The sequence below is a fragment of the Phascolarctos cinereus genome, unplaced genomic scaffold (genome assembly GCF_003287225.1).
Source record: "Phascolarctos cinereus isolate Bilbo 61053 unplaced genomic scaffold, phaCin_HiC Scaffold_4;HRSCAF=312, whole genome shotgun sequence".
Lineage (NCBI taxonomy): Eukaryota > Metazoa > Chordata > Mammalia > Diprotodontia > Phascolarctidae > Phascolarctos > Phascolarctos cinereus.
Window position 1 is genome coordinate 414,206,192 of NW_027555847.1, and position 16,205 is coordinate 414,222,396.

The 16,205-nt window shown below is 37.7% G+C and overlaps 1 protein-coding gene across 3 annotated transcripts in view; it reads right to left on the bottom strand.

The window, feature by feature from the left end:
* Positions 1-16,205, bottom strand: part of DNAH5 (dynein axonemal heavy chain 5) — a 383,566-nt gene that overhangs the window by 277,652 nt on the left and 89,709 nt on the right. For all 3 annotated transcript variants that reach the window (XM_021008643.2, XM_021008644.2, XM_021008641.2), the window contains exons 4-7: positions 11,250-11,413; positions 10,034-10,255; positions 1,025-1,162; positions 5-181 (exon numbers count right to left, since the gene is read on the bottom strand). In XM_021008643.2, coding sequence (XP_020864302.1) covers positions 5-181; positions 1,025-1,162; positions 10,034-10,255; positions 11,250-11,413 — 701 coding nt within the window. The remainder of the gene's footprint in view (positions 1-4; positions 182-1,024; positions 1,163-10,033; positions 10,256-11,249; positions 11,414-16,205) is intronic.

Consider the following 16,205-nt stretch of genomic DNA (forward strand, 5'->3'; position numbering starts at 1 on the left):
GAACCTTCAAAAGTTTTGATTTTGCAGCAGCAAGCACTCCCAACACTGCTTTCACATCTGGGCCTTTCAGCTGATCCAAAAGGTAGTTAAATTTGCAAAGTCGTTTCTTCCAGTAATCCAGTTCTGCTCGTGGCCCAAGGTCATCTGCCTCTGTCCGTAGCTGATTGTTTTCAGCAAGAACCTTCAATTACATGAGGAATATCTTAGATATAAAGTGGGGCAAAGTGATGAAGTTAAGAAAAAGAATACAAATATATATATGTGTGTTTGTAAATATTTACAATAGATGATTTCTAACACTTTGGGACGCAGTGGATGATAACCATCCACCAAAGTGTCAGTATTGTGGAGTTGAAATAAAAGACACTTCTTAAGAATAAATTTAAACTATAATGTTATTCTAGTTGCTATTAGACGTTTTTTTTAACAGCTCTGACATGAAATACTCAAGCATTTGTTTCTAAATATTAGTCAAGAAAACATGTGGATAGTTAGGAATAAAATTTCCTTAGAGACTGACAAACATAACTTCAAATGGTTAACTTTGAGCTATTTTATTCATTTTGACATTCATTACAAAATATAACTTCTTTTAGGAATTTCATGGCACCTCATTTAGAAAAAGTTTAAATCCAAGATTCCACTGAGAAGATCCTCACAAAAAAATAAAAAGTTTCTCATTTTTCTGTAGATATTATCTCTAGTACATATTATCTCTTAACAAAATAAGGAATAGTTTCTTGGTTCTTTCAGAAAAAATCTGCAGCTCTAGGCATATGTAAAATACAGGCATTTGTATTCATTTCTTACAATGCCTTCTTTTATATTTTTAATTTATTACTAAGGAAAAACAAGTTGAATCTCTCCTCTTTCTATTATGAAAGAACTATAAGTGGTTGAAAAAATGTATTTTTTAAAGAACTCAAGTTTTTGTGTGATACTGTGAATGACGTATCTAATACATGTTTTTATGTGTTGTTTGAGTAACACAGACTATGGAAATGAACTCTATGTCTGAAAATACCTGTTCTGTTTGTTTGATCCACACTTTCATGCAGCCTTCTATTTTTTCCAAGGTCTCACTGTTGTTAGCCGTACCTAGGTAATCCACAGGGTCTTTCAAAGTTTTTAAGTCAAATAGTTCACATTTTTGAAGGTTTACCTGCACAAAAATTAAAGGTAAGAGAAATGAAGCATGATCTCAAAGGAAAATGTTCTTCATGAGAAACAGAATGATATAGTGAATACAGATCCAACCTTTGGAGCTAGGAAGACCAGGATTTGAGTCCTACCTCAGACACACTGCTGGTCATGTGACCTTGTGCAAGTCACTTATCCTTTCTGTGCTCTAGGCAATCTCAAAGGTCATGACATTGCAGAGAAGATCCTGGCCTGCACTGGTTGAGGGAATTTCCTATGACCAATAAAGTCACAGATCCAGTCCCACTTCCCCTTTTTTCCCAAGATTTTTGGTGCATCTTGTGGTCCAATATGAACCAAAAGTCAGATGTCTTTCCAACAGTCCTAATATATCACTTTCATTGGAAAGGCAAAAAAAAAAAAAAAAGAGTTGAGAAAGGGAAGCTGGGGTTGCAGGCAGAGATCTCTCTTGAATTAACAACCTACCCTCTTAAGGCTGGGATGTAAACTGAACTTATAGCTCACACTATGATATCAACTAAAAGCAAAAAGCTTTCTGTGTGACTTTCACTTCAGTGAGGGGGAAAACAGCTGCTACCTTAATGAAAAGGGAAAAAATGGCCATGGCTTCCAGGCTTTAAGGTAGAATTAAATTTCATGCAACATGTTTCTGTACTTTCAACACTGCTTGGCTTTGTATCATTGTTAAAGGTAATCTCTCAGAACCTTCCCAAAAATAATAGTCTTGAAGGTTCATTAGAAATGGATTATTAAAATTCAATTTTTGAAACTTAATCTATATTTTGACACTGAATATTTTCCAGATTTATTTTCTGTTTTGTATTTATAGTTGCTAAGTATAGAATAATTTAAAGCCAGTGGTCCTTAAAGGGTCTAACAACATTGATCTATTCATCAAGGTCTAAGAGGCAGCAAGTGGTAGGGGAGAGAGAGTTAGCCACGGAGTCAGGAAGACTTGGATCCAAAATCCTGCCTCTGAGAACAAGGACACAGTTGATTCTGATTGTAACATAAGTACAATGGAAAAAGTTCTGGGTCTGGACATATGACCTTGGTTAAGCCATTTAATCTCTTAGGTTCTCAGTTTGCTCTCCAGTAAAATAAATTGGTTGGACTAAATGGTCTCTGGGGTTACTACCAGCTCTTAATCTATTATTCTATGAAACTGGCTGAAGGTCCTTGGGCAAGTTACTTAATCTTTCAATTCTGTAGGCAAATCTCTAAGACTATAAACTTAGGAAAAAGGCTGACCTGGATTGGTTGAATGAGTAATTAAAAAAAAAAAGCCAAGATCTACTGTCATTTTACCATAAGAATCTCCAAGACACATGATTAATATCTGATATTTAAATAACTGCAAGGATTTGTCAACTCTTTTTTTGGTTCTGTTAAATTTGTTAATGCAATCTCAGCTTGCTAAAACCCTCAATTAAATCAGACTATCGAAAGAACATTAAGGATGAAACCAAAAATAAGACAATGACAAAGGGAAAAATGGAAGAGATCTATCACAATTATTGACAGATAACCTATTCTATTTTTCAAGATAAGATACTCTAGAAAAGACTTCTAAGAGTTTATAATATACATAGACAAATGGCAAAAAAAAAGTAAAGATAGATAGATAAAATAAGTAAAGATGGGAAAAACAGAGCAAACACACAGAATTGGTCTCTGCTGGAAATGAGACAGTTTTGAGGGGACTGAGATATTGATTCTTCAGAAATCTTTTCCATCACTATAAAATCTTCATGAAAATAATCTGCATAGATTTCAAAAGCAGCATTGATAAAGGGATAAGAAAGAAATAGGCCTCACAAAAAAAAAGCATATTCTACAGCAGACCACATAGTTACAGTCATACAATTGACCAAAAGGTTCAGAGGATTCAAGATCCCACTGTTCTTACTGTTTATTGACATTTAAAAAGAAGGATATCCCCTTAAAGCCAGCAAGATATCATCCATACACATGTTAAAATCAAACAAGATTCTTATTAGTATACAGCAATAGAAACAACTTTATTCAATGAATCTGTGACTAAAAATATCAAGTGAGGTTTAAAACAGCATGATGTGTGTTAGCTAAAGAAACTTGTCATTGTCATGATGCATGTCCTGCAGATAATCCAAACTGATTCCCTTTAGACAATGAGTCTCTGCAGATGCCCTGGTTTGTGGATAGAATTTTTCTGATTGTATCATGCTCCAGAACATTGCAAAGCCTCATAATCACTCAAAAGTGATTCATAATCACTTAAAAGAATTCCATCTTAACACACAGAATAAAAATAAAAACAACCGGTTGGAGAATATTCATTTGTCCAGATAATAATATAGACTTGGATAGACAACCTAAAGAGATGACCCACTGATATATAAATGAGTTAGGCCCAAAATTGAATAGGTGGAGAGCAATAATAATGGCTCTAAAAACACATTAAAGGTTAAATGCTATTCAGTAAATTCTGTTTAAGGAAGTAGAGAAGGGTATGATGCATTTTAGAAAGATTGTTATACAAAATGGTTAATCTACTTAAAAGTGGTTTGGGAAGTTGAGCTTTTTTGGAGTTTTTGTGTTTGGTTTTGTTTGCATTTAAGGGAGTATGCTCCAAGACAATAACTTTGTAGAACCTAAGAAAGGTCAACTGAGCAAATCAAGGAGGGAATGCAGCTGAGTGACATAAAAGAAATTTTCATGACATAAGTGCCTTCTCCTCCCCTTCATAGCATTCCCTTCCTGACTCCTAAACTTTAAACTAGAGCCATCAACTGTTTATTCACCTCCTGCTGAGGATTTTGTTAACTGTGGATTTGGTTACATGGTTTTATTGGCAACCACATCATATTCATTTTTTCAAAGTCTTGAACCACTCCTTCCTCCCCCACTGATGTTCTTTCCCCCTGCCCCAGTTAATTGGCCCCTACTGGTGGCAAATGATGCAGATGGGGTGGCTATGCAACTCTGGCAACAGAGACTTGATAGTATTGTCTCACTTCACAACAACCTACTCACCACACCCCATTTGAGCTAGGAGTAATAATTGGCTACAGTTAGAGAGGACCTCCTAGAGACTGACCCCTCTCTGGGAGTATGCGAATCATTGCCAAGGGTCTACCCTGCCCTTACTCCAGTGAGGCCTCTAGATTCTTGGTAGCAGGGGATCAGAAGAGGTCATTAGCTTTATGGCTGAATGGAAACTGGACCTCTACCTACAGTAGGAGCCAAGGTACACTTTGCTGTAGCCTACCTCATAGGAGCAACTGCCTGTTGAGATACTCCCACTTCATTAGAAAAATCCCGTTATTAATCAGTGTGGGTTCTGCCTAGAGCTCAAGAAGAATCATGAAATTATTCTTCAATCCCAAATGACTAACTACTAATTCACCAGCTCAGATAGGGAAAGAAGTCAGAGCAGAAAATATCCTTACATTCCAGACATGAGACCAGGACTTCTCATAGAATGCCCCTGCCTTCTAGGATATATTTTCAGAAGGCCTGGTCATATTTACCTATGACGAATTGGCCTGGGTAAAGATACTCATCAAACTACCACCCCCTTGAGTTTACTCCTGGCACACCTACTCAATTCATGATAAGGATAAGCCTGTATAACACGGGAGGTAAGCACTCAGGCCCTAGAAGGCAAAATGATTGGCCCACTGAGACACCTCCATCAGTATAAGGCCATCCACAGACCTGATTAGCAAATGAGACAGTAGGGAGGAGTAGATAGAAGGTCATTTTTGAAGTCAGCCTGGTTTCAATTCTGACATATAAAGTCTGTGTGACCTTGGGCAAGTCACTTAAACTCTCATTGCCCCAGAAAACTCACTGAAACCACAAGTTACAGAGCAAGTATCAATCCACAGTGGTAGGGAAGGAGTCTCCTCACAGGGAGTTCCCCATATTGATGAAATCAGAGGTCAGACAAATACAAATACGCAAAAATATATATGCATACATGTATGTATGTATGTATATGTGTCTATATAAATACACACATTAACATATATATATATTAATGTGTGTGTATGTGTAGTAGAGATCACATTGGCACTCCACCCCATCCATACCCAGGTCAAAGAATCCCTGTAGTCCTCCACATAGCTCATAGTACAGTGAAATGCTGTCTCTAGAGTCAGAAAACATGTTTCCCCATTTGACTGTGAACTCTTTAAAACCAGGGATGTGCTTTTTTTTTTCCTTTATGTCTCCAGAGCTTAGTATAGAGCCTGGAATGCAGCATTTGCTTATATTAAGCAGCATTAGGTTAACTTGACAGTTTCAAATTCTTCCTTTGACACTACCAAATTATTTAACTTTAATAGGTCTGATCTCTTCTTCTGTAAAATTAGACGAATTGGACAAGATGGATTCTAAGATCCCTTACAATTATTAATGAATTATCCTATGACCCTAAAATCCACATCTCCAGATCAATATCTGCTTTGGTATACTTCGGGAGGGGGAGGGGAGATGCTCTGTAAACTTCATATACTCAGTTCTTATAAAGAGAAAGTCCGTGCCTATTGGTGATAATCAAAACAATCAAAGGGTTTTCTGTCTTCTTTGGTCCAGATCCAGTAGACCAAATCCCCGTGAACCAAAGTAGCTGGGCACTGAGAAGAATTATGCTTTAATTTGTACAATCTATGCTTCCCCTTTTCCCAGTGATGCTAGGGATCAGTTGACTGGTAGAATATAAAACCATTCTGTGGGCCTAAGATGAGGTCACATTAGCCCCTAACACTGTCAGAAAAATTTACTCTATCAGATATACTGCTTCACTTATGTTTTGCCCAGTATCAGGCCTCTGGTGACCTTTTTAGTACTGTAAAGGCCAAGAAGTTACCCCACATAAGCTGAACCACTGCGCAGTTACTTCAGGCTTGATTCTAACTGGACAGATGTACTTACTAGTTGGGTTAGAGATTGCAGTTCTGCACAAGCTTATGGAAAAAAACAGAAAAGATCAATGCATCCCCTCACATCACCCTCACTAGCCCCAGTACTATTTCAATGCCAAAAACTGAGGGCTTTTGACTGTAGAGTCTTAAACATAATTATCATCTGAGACCAATAAAAATTAGCATTGAAAGCTGATTTGCTAAATGAACTGACAGGGCCAGTTATATTCATTGAATTAGATCTGTGAGGGGTATACAATCTGTTCCAAGGAGTGGAAAATGAATAATGGAAGACAGCCTTCCAGAGCTACTATGGTCTGTATAAATATTGGGTTGTGCCCTTCACTTTATACAGGGACCCTTAAGGTTTTCCAAAGGTTAATGAACTTAGGATTTAACAGTTAATGGACTCAACTAATTGGTGGGGATCTATCTTGATGTCAAACATCATGACCACATATTTCTTTCTGTACCCCAACAATAGGCCCAGCCCAAAACAAAGCACCTACACCAGTCCCAGGTATCTGCAAGTTTGGAGAAGGGCTAATTTGAAGAGGAGATGGAATTTACGTGTCACATATCAGACTGATGGTGAGTTCATATGAATTCACATAAGGTAGAAATCTCACACTGATGAAAAACCTATCGAGTTTTCTGTTCTATATAGTATTACCACTGTTTCATCTTGCCAAGGTCCCATAGTCTCTTACTACATGAGTCCCTAAATAGCTCAAAACTCAAAACGATAGGGAAAAGTTCAGAAGGTTTTGACAAGGAAGGCCTTGGGTGTGTGCTATGCCTTGAAACCTCCAGCAGCTTGGAAATCACCACATGAGATTCTTTCTCCCTAGCATAATTTAGGAAAACACAAACACAGACACAGAGATTAAGTCACCAAGGTAACTAGCCTCCCTAGAGCTATACTTCTCTGCCACACAGATCTCACCTGACTCTCAAACTCTTCCTCCCTCAGCTCTAGAGTATAAGCACATAATAAGGAAAAATTTATAGACATGGGTAAGGAAGGTTGGTTGCCATTGTTAGGGTTATTGGAAATAGCTACTGCATTTCTAACCCATAGAGCAACTACCCAAGCTTCTGGGTTTAGGTAACAAATTCCTGGATTGCACTGTCAGTAACCCATCCCACCACCACCCCCAACAAACTGCTAGGATACCCCATCTTCTTAACAGATACCAGAAAAAGAAGTAAATTCAACAATGGCTTATACTTTCTCTGACCGAGAAGGGCCTGTCTGGTCCCTCAAGAGTTCCATCTATCGTCTTATTATTATCCCATATTTAAAGTTCTCCACCTTTTTTTTGTGGGCAATTAGGTCACATGGTAAATAGAATGCTCATCCTACAGTCAGGAAGAATCATCTTCCTGAGTTCAAATCTGGCTTCAGATACTTACTAGCTGTGTGACCCTGGGCAAATCACTTAACCCTGTTTCCCTCAGTTTCCTCATCCATAAAATGATCTGGGGAAGGAGAGGGCAAACCACTCCAGTATTTTTGCCAAGAAAACCCCAGATGGAGTCATGAGTCAGAGACAACTGAAAAATGACTAAACAACAGCAGTGAAAACAGTCTCTTCAACTTTCCACTATTGCAAGGATGTAGGTAAATCTTCTGTTCCTTTTTTTTCCTGCTTATCTCCCACCAGAACTAAAGTGGTGCGGGGGCAGAGTAGAACATGTATGGTGAGAGGACTGGTATCTACTAGGATGGCTGGATAGCAAAGCCATGTCGTTTCTTTAATATTACCAAAAACCTAATCATTTTTCACAACACTCAGGTGGTAGGTCCAACCTCCTCTAAATTGTTTTTGTTTCTGCATATTTTAATGTATTTCAGTGGTGACAGGGATGTCAAAAGAGCAAAAAATATCAGGGGGAAAAGGAACAGCACCCATTCAGAGCCAGAGAGGGATCTTATGTTCTTCAGTATTGCTCATAATCCTAAGTTGATACTCTAGCTCTGCCAATTATTGGTGCCCTCTGTAACTGTTAGTGTTTGAATGTTTGAAATGCTGTGATTTTTAAAGCAATAAAGACAAAGAAACAAATTTATGAGAGAAAGAAGAGGAGAGGAGAGGAGAGGAGAGGAGAGGGGAGGGGAGGGGAGGGGAGGAGAGAAAAGAACTGGCTTACCTCCATCCCTAGTTTGATCAAGGGCTCTTGACCTGGGATGCACAGGCCTATCTAAGGGGGTCCATGAACTCAGATGGTACAAAAACAATTATATCTTTATTTCAGTATAATTGTTTTCCTCTGTAATCTTGTGTATTGTATTTCATGAATTTAAATGTCATTCTGAAGAGGGATCTATAGGCTTTACCAGCCTGACAAAAGGGCCCAAGACATACACAAAAAAAGGGGAAGAACCCCTGATCTAAGCAGACATGAAATGAATCTGGAATTTAAAACCACTTTCATGTAGACATTCCAGCATACTGGAGCACAACATGGTGTTTGGCATATAATAGGTGCCTAAAAAGACTCATATTTATTATTTGATTGACTAACACTATATTAGAATCAGTCATCAGTTTCACAGCCTCAATTCCTAAGGAAACATTCTTAGAGGAAGTATGGTATTCAGAAGCAGTGAAGCGGAGTTGATCTTCATTGTGAGCAGGCCACTACCATAAAAGAACATCTTGCACAAAGAAGTTGAATGAAATAAATTATCATCTCACTAATGTCTACCGCTGCTCCTCATCATATGTTCTCCCAGACTTCGCGCAGACTTTCCCAACTACAAACCGCTGTTTACAAACTTGTTTTTCCTCTTTCTCCCAATCCCATGGGTCTTTATGCTCTTGAATCACAACTTGGACCAAGACCTCTTTCTCCCAGAGGACTCTTTTTCTCAGGCCAAGTTAAGTGATGTTCCCCTCTCATGCTCACACCCCCAATCATGGGCATGTGTCGGCCCACCCCCACCCAAATGTGTACGCAACAGTATTTAAGAAAACTCAGCTGCCCAGAATAATTAATTCCCCGAAGCTTCCAAATAGTTATATTTTTACTAAATATGGTAGTATTGATAGTTGAACTTCATTTTCAAAGAGGACCAATGACTTTATGGGCAATGTCTTCACTTGCATGTAAATTAGATTTAAGTGAGGCAGAATTGCAGAGTCATCAGCTTCACTCTCTTCCAGAATCATCAAAGTCCAGTGGCAAGACAAAAGTCAAGACAACTGGCAGTGGCCCAAGACGCAGAAGATGACCTTGGTGCCTTTGAGTCTGACCAAGCCTAAGCAGTCCACAGTGCCTGCTTCAGCTGCCTTCTTTGCTGTTGGAACAAACTGTTCTCATCTGCTCGCCTCAATGGGTATGAGGGCTTGTTGAGCCCTTTTCAGGGCTGCTCATCCACCTCTGGTGTCCACCTTTCACCCAACTCTCACCTGGGACACGCTAAACCAGGTTGAGGGTAACAGACAGGTCTCAAACACACTGGTGAGTTAGGGGAATGTCTATCCCAAGCATGCAGAGAACTTCCTCCACCACTGAATATTGATAATGTGTGGGTGTGGGCACAGGTGAGGGTGTGTGTGGAGAAAGAGAGAGAGAGAGAGACAGAGAGACAGACAGATGATTGCATTAATAATGAGATATGTACTAAAGAACATCATTATGCCAACAGCTTTGGGTTGTACACATGAAATTTTATCTCCTTAATTCAGTCATGTTGGATTAGGTAAATTCTAAATCATTGTCTAACAATTGATGGACATGCAAAACATTAATTATTCCAAAGACTTACCTCTAGTCTTTATCCAATAGGCTGAAAAAAAGTTCCTTGAAAGATTCTTAATAAGTTTTCTCCACAATTAAATGATACTGGAATTAAGGATGATTCACACAATCCAAATAGAGCACAATGTATTGCAGTTTTTTCACTGAATTAGCAATTGTTTTAGTTTTTTTTAAGGAATATTGTACATTCTTACCTTCTCTTTCAAGCTGTCCTGAGCACTAGACAGGACATTCACAAAGCCCTCTAGAGAATTCAGAAAATCCTTTCGAATGTCAGATGCTTTTTGGAGACCATCCAGTTCACCCCAGCCACTGTTCATTGCTTTGATTGCTGGAATGAAGATTTCCGACAACAAACGCTCCACACTTTTTAGAAGACCCCCATTGGTAGTATCTAACATATTGAAACAAACTTCCTGAGAGGAAAAATAGTTCTTTTAGACTAAAATATAGACTAGCCTTTGAAAATAAAATAATAAATTTTAGATTGTCAAATGATTTTTTTTGAAGGCATATTCCATTTAAATTGTAGGTCATTGACTCATGGTAGCATGGGGATTACCCTAGTTTCTCAAAGTCTATATGTTAATGGAATTTTTTAAAAATCCAACAAGTTCAATAAAACTGGAACTTTGAATATGCATCTGGACATTTACTGTATGTTTGCTAGCCAAGGAATGGTACATGAGTTCAAAGACTGTCATTATGTAGAAGTTCAACATGAAATAATGAATTGTTTTGGCCACAGCAATTCATTATCATTGTCATAGGATTATTATAGATTTTGAACTAGAAGGGACATAAAATGTCATTGAACCCAACCCCTTCATTTCATAGATAAGAAAACTAAGACCAGTGCAGTTAAATTATGTGCTCAAAATAAGTGGCAATGACTTCATGAAGACCATCTAAGTCTACGGAGTCTAAAAAAGCCGCTACGAAGCCTAATACAAAGTCTACTAAGGCACAAACGTTTTGTGAAAGTAATAACCACACTAATGAAATAATGGATCTTTTTAAGTCACCTCCCCACCTGAAATGCTGTGGGATTTGTGGCAATTGAATGTGTGGGATTTTCATCAGTTATCTCTACTTTCACTTATACAACTGGCCCTAAACATATTTCTTTCCTGTTATAATAGATAATGAAAAAATGCACGCCTAACAAAACAGTAGTATACATGTACATCTTGCTGTTGTTGACACAAAATATAACATTCCATAAATAACTTTTTATCCCAATGTAACTTTGATCCCACTAACTCCTCCTCCGCCACCTACTTAGTTCTTTGAAAATTGTTCCCGTTTCAGTTTTGCCAAAACACCTCAACTACAAAATATCTTTTAAATGACTTTAAAATATGATCTAAGTAATAAACTCGTAGTAAATAATGGATCTTGAGTCTTTACCTGGTGTATGTTCTCAGGAGTGATGGCTTTGGAAGGAGAAGATCTAATGAAGAATACACATAAACCAGTGAGAGCAACATCTTTACCTTCAGTCACAAACACCTTAGGTTTCTTAAATCTTCCAGGAAAAAGATTTGATCCTACTCCTGGAGGAACAACTTGTCCTACAAAAGCAGAAATTCAATTCAATCAACAAAAATAATAATTTTTCTTCATACAAATTTTATAACTATACAAAGTCTGATATTTCTTAGAATAAAAGTTCTTAATTTCTTTATGTCATGGACCCCTTCAAGAATCTGATGAAAACTATGGACTTCTCAGAATAATTCTTAAATAAGTAAAACAAATTATAAACAAGGAAAGGAAACAAGGTTTCCTTTCCAATATAACTTGTTACAAAGGAAACCAGTTACATCAAAATAGTTATTTTTTAAATTGTGGTTTAGTAATGTATGTGTTTTATTAATGTTAAATAAAATACATTTAAAATATAAGCAAGCTCAAGTTATTTTTAAAGATATATCACTGAGAAGGTGACTGTTTCTTAGCTTGAATCAGAACACTGAACTGTGGTGTGGTCTTTGACAAGGCAACATACATGACATATTGGCCATCAGTCAATTTTCAATGTTAATATGAGATAAAAATGTCTTTGATTTCTATTGGTGACAGTCACAGGTACTGTAATACTACTATGGTTTGTTTCCTCCACAATTTAAATAAATTCAAAAATTCAGTTAGGTGTTGGTAAAAATAAAGATGTCATTTATTTCCAATCCAAGTTAACAGACTTCCAGAGATTCAGAAAGAAGTCCAAGGAACCCATGTTAAGAACTTCTACTCTAGAAGGAGCTTACAAGTAGAAAAATAAAGTAACATATGTACAGTCTGTGTTGTGGAGCAGGATCCTATGCAGTAGATGCTGTGCAGACTAAGTTAACTGCACCATGCCCAAATGTATTGATCTGAAACCAAGTATGGACCACTGGGGACAGAGATCCACCTGTGCATTGGGCAGAGATACCATAGAACTTGGGTGTGATCTGCTTTTACCCAAAGTCACTGAGAAAGTCTTGAAAAGGAAAACCTGAGGGAAATTATGTTTACTTGTATCTGTGCTTAATAATAAAGTTTACTTGAACCATGGCTCTGAGTAACCAGTGCATCAGATAAAGGAAACTCCCTGCTAAGTAGTTAAGCTTGCAGATTACACTGAAAGGACTTGCCATTAGTTTGCAATATCATGAATATGATACTAAAGTTATCTGTCATTGTAATACTTTAATTCCTATGCGTTTCAGGACATACCTTCATCCTCTACTAAAAGCAAATTTTATTACTCCTTCTGGCATAGAAGTGAGCCTGAATTGTCAAAGGCCATAGTAACTAAGGGAGATCTCTGATAGGTCCTACCAAGCTAAAAAGGCTTCAAGGATGGCCTTCGTGATTGATATCACATGAAAAAGGAAGAAACAAAGGACTGGATTTAGGGGGTAGGATATAATGACCAAGCCCAGTATTCTGTAAGGATTGGACTTCATCATCTCTAAGGTCTCTTCCAACTCCAAAATTCTTCAAGTCTATGAGCTTCCCCTAATAAGAACCTAAAATGTACTTCTCAGCAGCATCCAGAATATTCAGATACTTGGCCATTAAGAAAAGACAAATGCCCTGACCAGAAAATTTGATGTCAATAAAGAGACCCTTTCAAATGTTGTTGATCCTTAGCTATCAGCTTGAAATTCAAGCCTATTGAAGTGATACAAGATATTGTTAAGAACTAAAAGCTGTAAAGTCAGATTGAGGTAAGGTGACTTTCCCATTTTGATATTTTCCTCAATTCAAATCTGTCTGCAGACATGTACTAGCTGTGTGACCCTGGACAAGTCACTTAATCCTTTTTACCTCAGTTTCCTCATCTGTAAAATGATCTGGAGAAGTAAATGGCAAACCACTCCAGTGTCTCTGCCAAGAAAACCCCAAATGGAGTCATGAAACTGAAAACAACTAAACAACAAAAATCAAGGAAACACAGAAAAATGTAACATTTGTTTGTAAGAAAATCATTCCCTTATAGGAAAAGATGAATGTTAAGCACAGAGTTGCAAAAATGAAATACTTTTGTTTCCAATATCCTTAGAGTTGAAGGTCTAGTAGAATAATTAATAGCAGGTGGCAACATACAACTAAGGAGGGAGTTTGAAAAATAAGAGTAATAGAAATATATGACAAGAAGAAAAGATAGGATGGTCATGTATGGAAGATAAGGGATGACAAATGGCAAACAGCACAAGCATTCCACTGGACCTGGTAAAACACAATTCTTGGGCAGCTAGGTGGCACGGTGGATAGAGCACTGGTTCTGGAGTCAGGAGGACCTGAGTTCAAATCCAGCCTCAGACACATAAAAAAACTCACTAGCTATGTGATTCTTAACCCCAATTGCCTCACTAAAAAAAATAAAATAAACACACAAAAAAACCATAATTCTTTCTTTTTCTGAACTTAGGATATTGTGTATAGAGAGCCAGCCTTGAAGACAAGAACTTCTAGGTTCCAGATCCACTTTTGATATTCCCTGTCTATAACAAACCCTGGTGTTAAAGATTCTGGTATTCTGGCAACATCAGGAGAAAATGAGGATGGCCTTTCTTGCACAGGGGTTGTGAGGTAGACCCCCTGTGGTAAATTTATGAGAAGATATAGACACCCAGGATGCTCAGGCTCAAATGGCATGAGATAGATTTATACCTTTGGACAGAATATCCAAATCTTTGAGATAATGGAGCTATTGGGATATTTGAGTAAGATTCAACTATCACAAGTTTGAATGTCTTTAATGTCTTAATCCTTACCTGAATCTTATAAATATAAGTAATTAGGGTGTCCACTTTTCCCTTTATTTTTCCAATGACCCATAAATTGGCATTTCTACATAGTTGAGACTAATTGTTAATTGATTTACTTTGAGGTGACACAGATAGTTATCCTGGAAAGCATGACTTGTCACATTTCATTATATTAACCAGAGTTTTCTTGCCTATACTCATATATCTATCTGTTGAGTCTTAAGGATCCTACTATGAAAGACTTTTAAAGGTAGATAGCAAAGCATTTTTTTTTCTTGACCTGAGATTTCATTTGTGGAAGGAGTTATCAGTGGGGGGGGAAAATCCTTCCTTCCAATGCAGATCAGCAACTTCTGTCAGCCTCTAGTCTTACAGCATCGTCCTGGATGTGGAGAGATTATGTGACTTGCACTAGGTCACACAGCAGTAGCATCAAAAGTGATACTGGAAGCCAGGCCTTACTGAGTTCGAGGTTGGCCTTCTATTCACTATGTCAATGTCCAGACCAACAAAGTATATTTTTCCCAACTTCCAACAAAAATGTGAACTTTCATGATTAGAGGCCCTTGAGTTTTAATTAAGAATCTACAGTGAGGAATTCTATCAGGAAACTTTTTATATATGTAAATTTCACCATGAATACATATGCCCTTGTGGCTTTAAGATTTGATCACTGTTGTGGTACTTGGAGATAACTGCATAGGGAATTTAATCACAATCTAATATAGCATCACTCTTACATCAGAAACATTCATCTCTCTTGGAAGTGAAATTCAAGGAATTGATTTGTTTATTATGAAAATATCTTAAGGGGGTGGAGCCAAAATGACAATATAGGCCTGAACCCAGCTGAACTCTCCCAATATTCTCCTTCAAATAAATTTAAAATAATGCCACAAATCAAATTTTGAAGCAGCAGAGCTAACGAAAGGTCAGATGGAGACAGTTAAACAGCCTAAGACAACTTAGGAGGTCCATAGGAGAATCATTTAACACTCAGCTGGGCACAGGCCCAGAGTGCAGCAGGAGCACCAGCCATGGGCCTTGGAGGCAGCTGCAACAGCAGCAGTTTCTGGAGCTCTCAGACCAGAGACAGTAAAGGGGTCAGACAACTGGTCAGAAAGAGATTAAAGGGGACCCTTTGTTGATATTGTGGACAATTGGTGCTGATTATCAACTGTTCCAGAGGGGAAAGGAACTATTGGAATCAGTTAAAAGGGAGCAAGGGCCCTAGTCATAGTTCCAGGACAAAGAAGAGTGCTAGTACTAGCAGCCACAGGAGAGCATGGAAGCTGGTCACCATTGCAAAGCTAAGAGGAGTACTAGAACTTGCTGAAACAGGGAAGCAGGGGCTCTTCTCAAGTAAAGACCAGAGAACAGACCAGGAGAGCAGTGACTGCACCTCCCCCAAAATAACAACACCATGGAAGCACTGAAAACCTGCAAACCCCAAGAACTAGCTCAGAAAACATCAGCACAAAAAAAAAAAAGCCTGAGGTTTGGGACACTATCTCCCCATGACTAGGTGAGCGGAGCCCAATTTTAACACAAAGATCAAACTCAAGAAATAGGCTGGAAAAATGAGCAAATAACAACAACAAAAGACTTGACCATAAATTGGATGAGCTGACCCATAAAATGAAAACAGACAATGGAATGGATTCAAAACCAGATTGCAACAATATATCTGTACAATAACCATGCTTAAGACAGAAAGACACACATACAGTTAAAATAAAAGGCTGGAGAAGAATCCATTAAGCTTCAGCTAAAGTAAAAAAAAAGGTGGATCTAATTAAAAAGAGATAATCAGGGAAACTACATTATGCTAAAAGTACCATAGACAATGAAGTAATATAAAAAAAAATTACATCAAGTTTCTTTGATAAAGGTTTCATTTCTCAAATATATAGGGAACTAAGTCAAATTTATAAAAACAAGAGCCATTCCCCACTTGATAAAGGGTAAAGTGATAATAGTTTTTAGAAATCAAATCTATCTATAGTAACATGAAAAAAAATGTTCTATAGAGAAAAGCATATTAAAACAACTACCACCTCACATCTATCAGAAATGACAAATGCTGGAGAGAATAAGGGGAAAA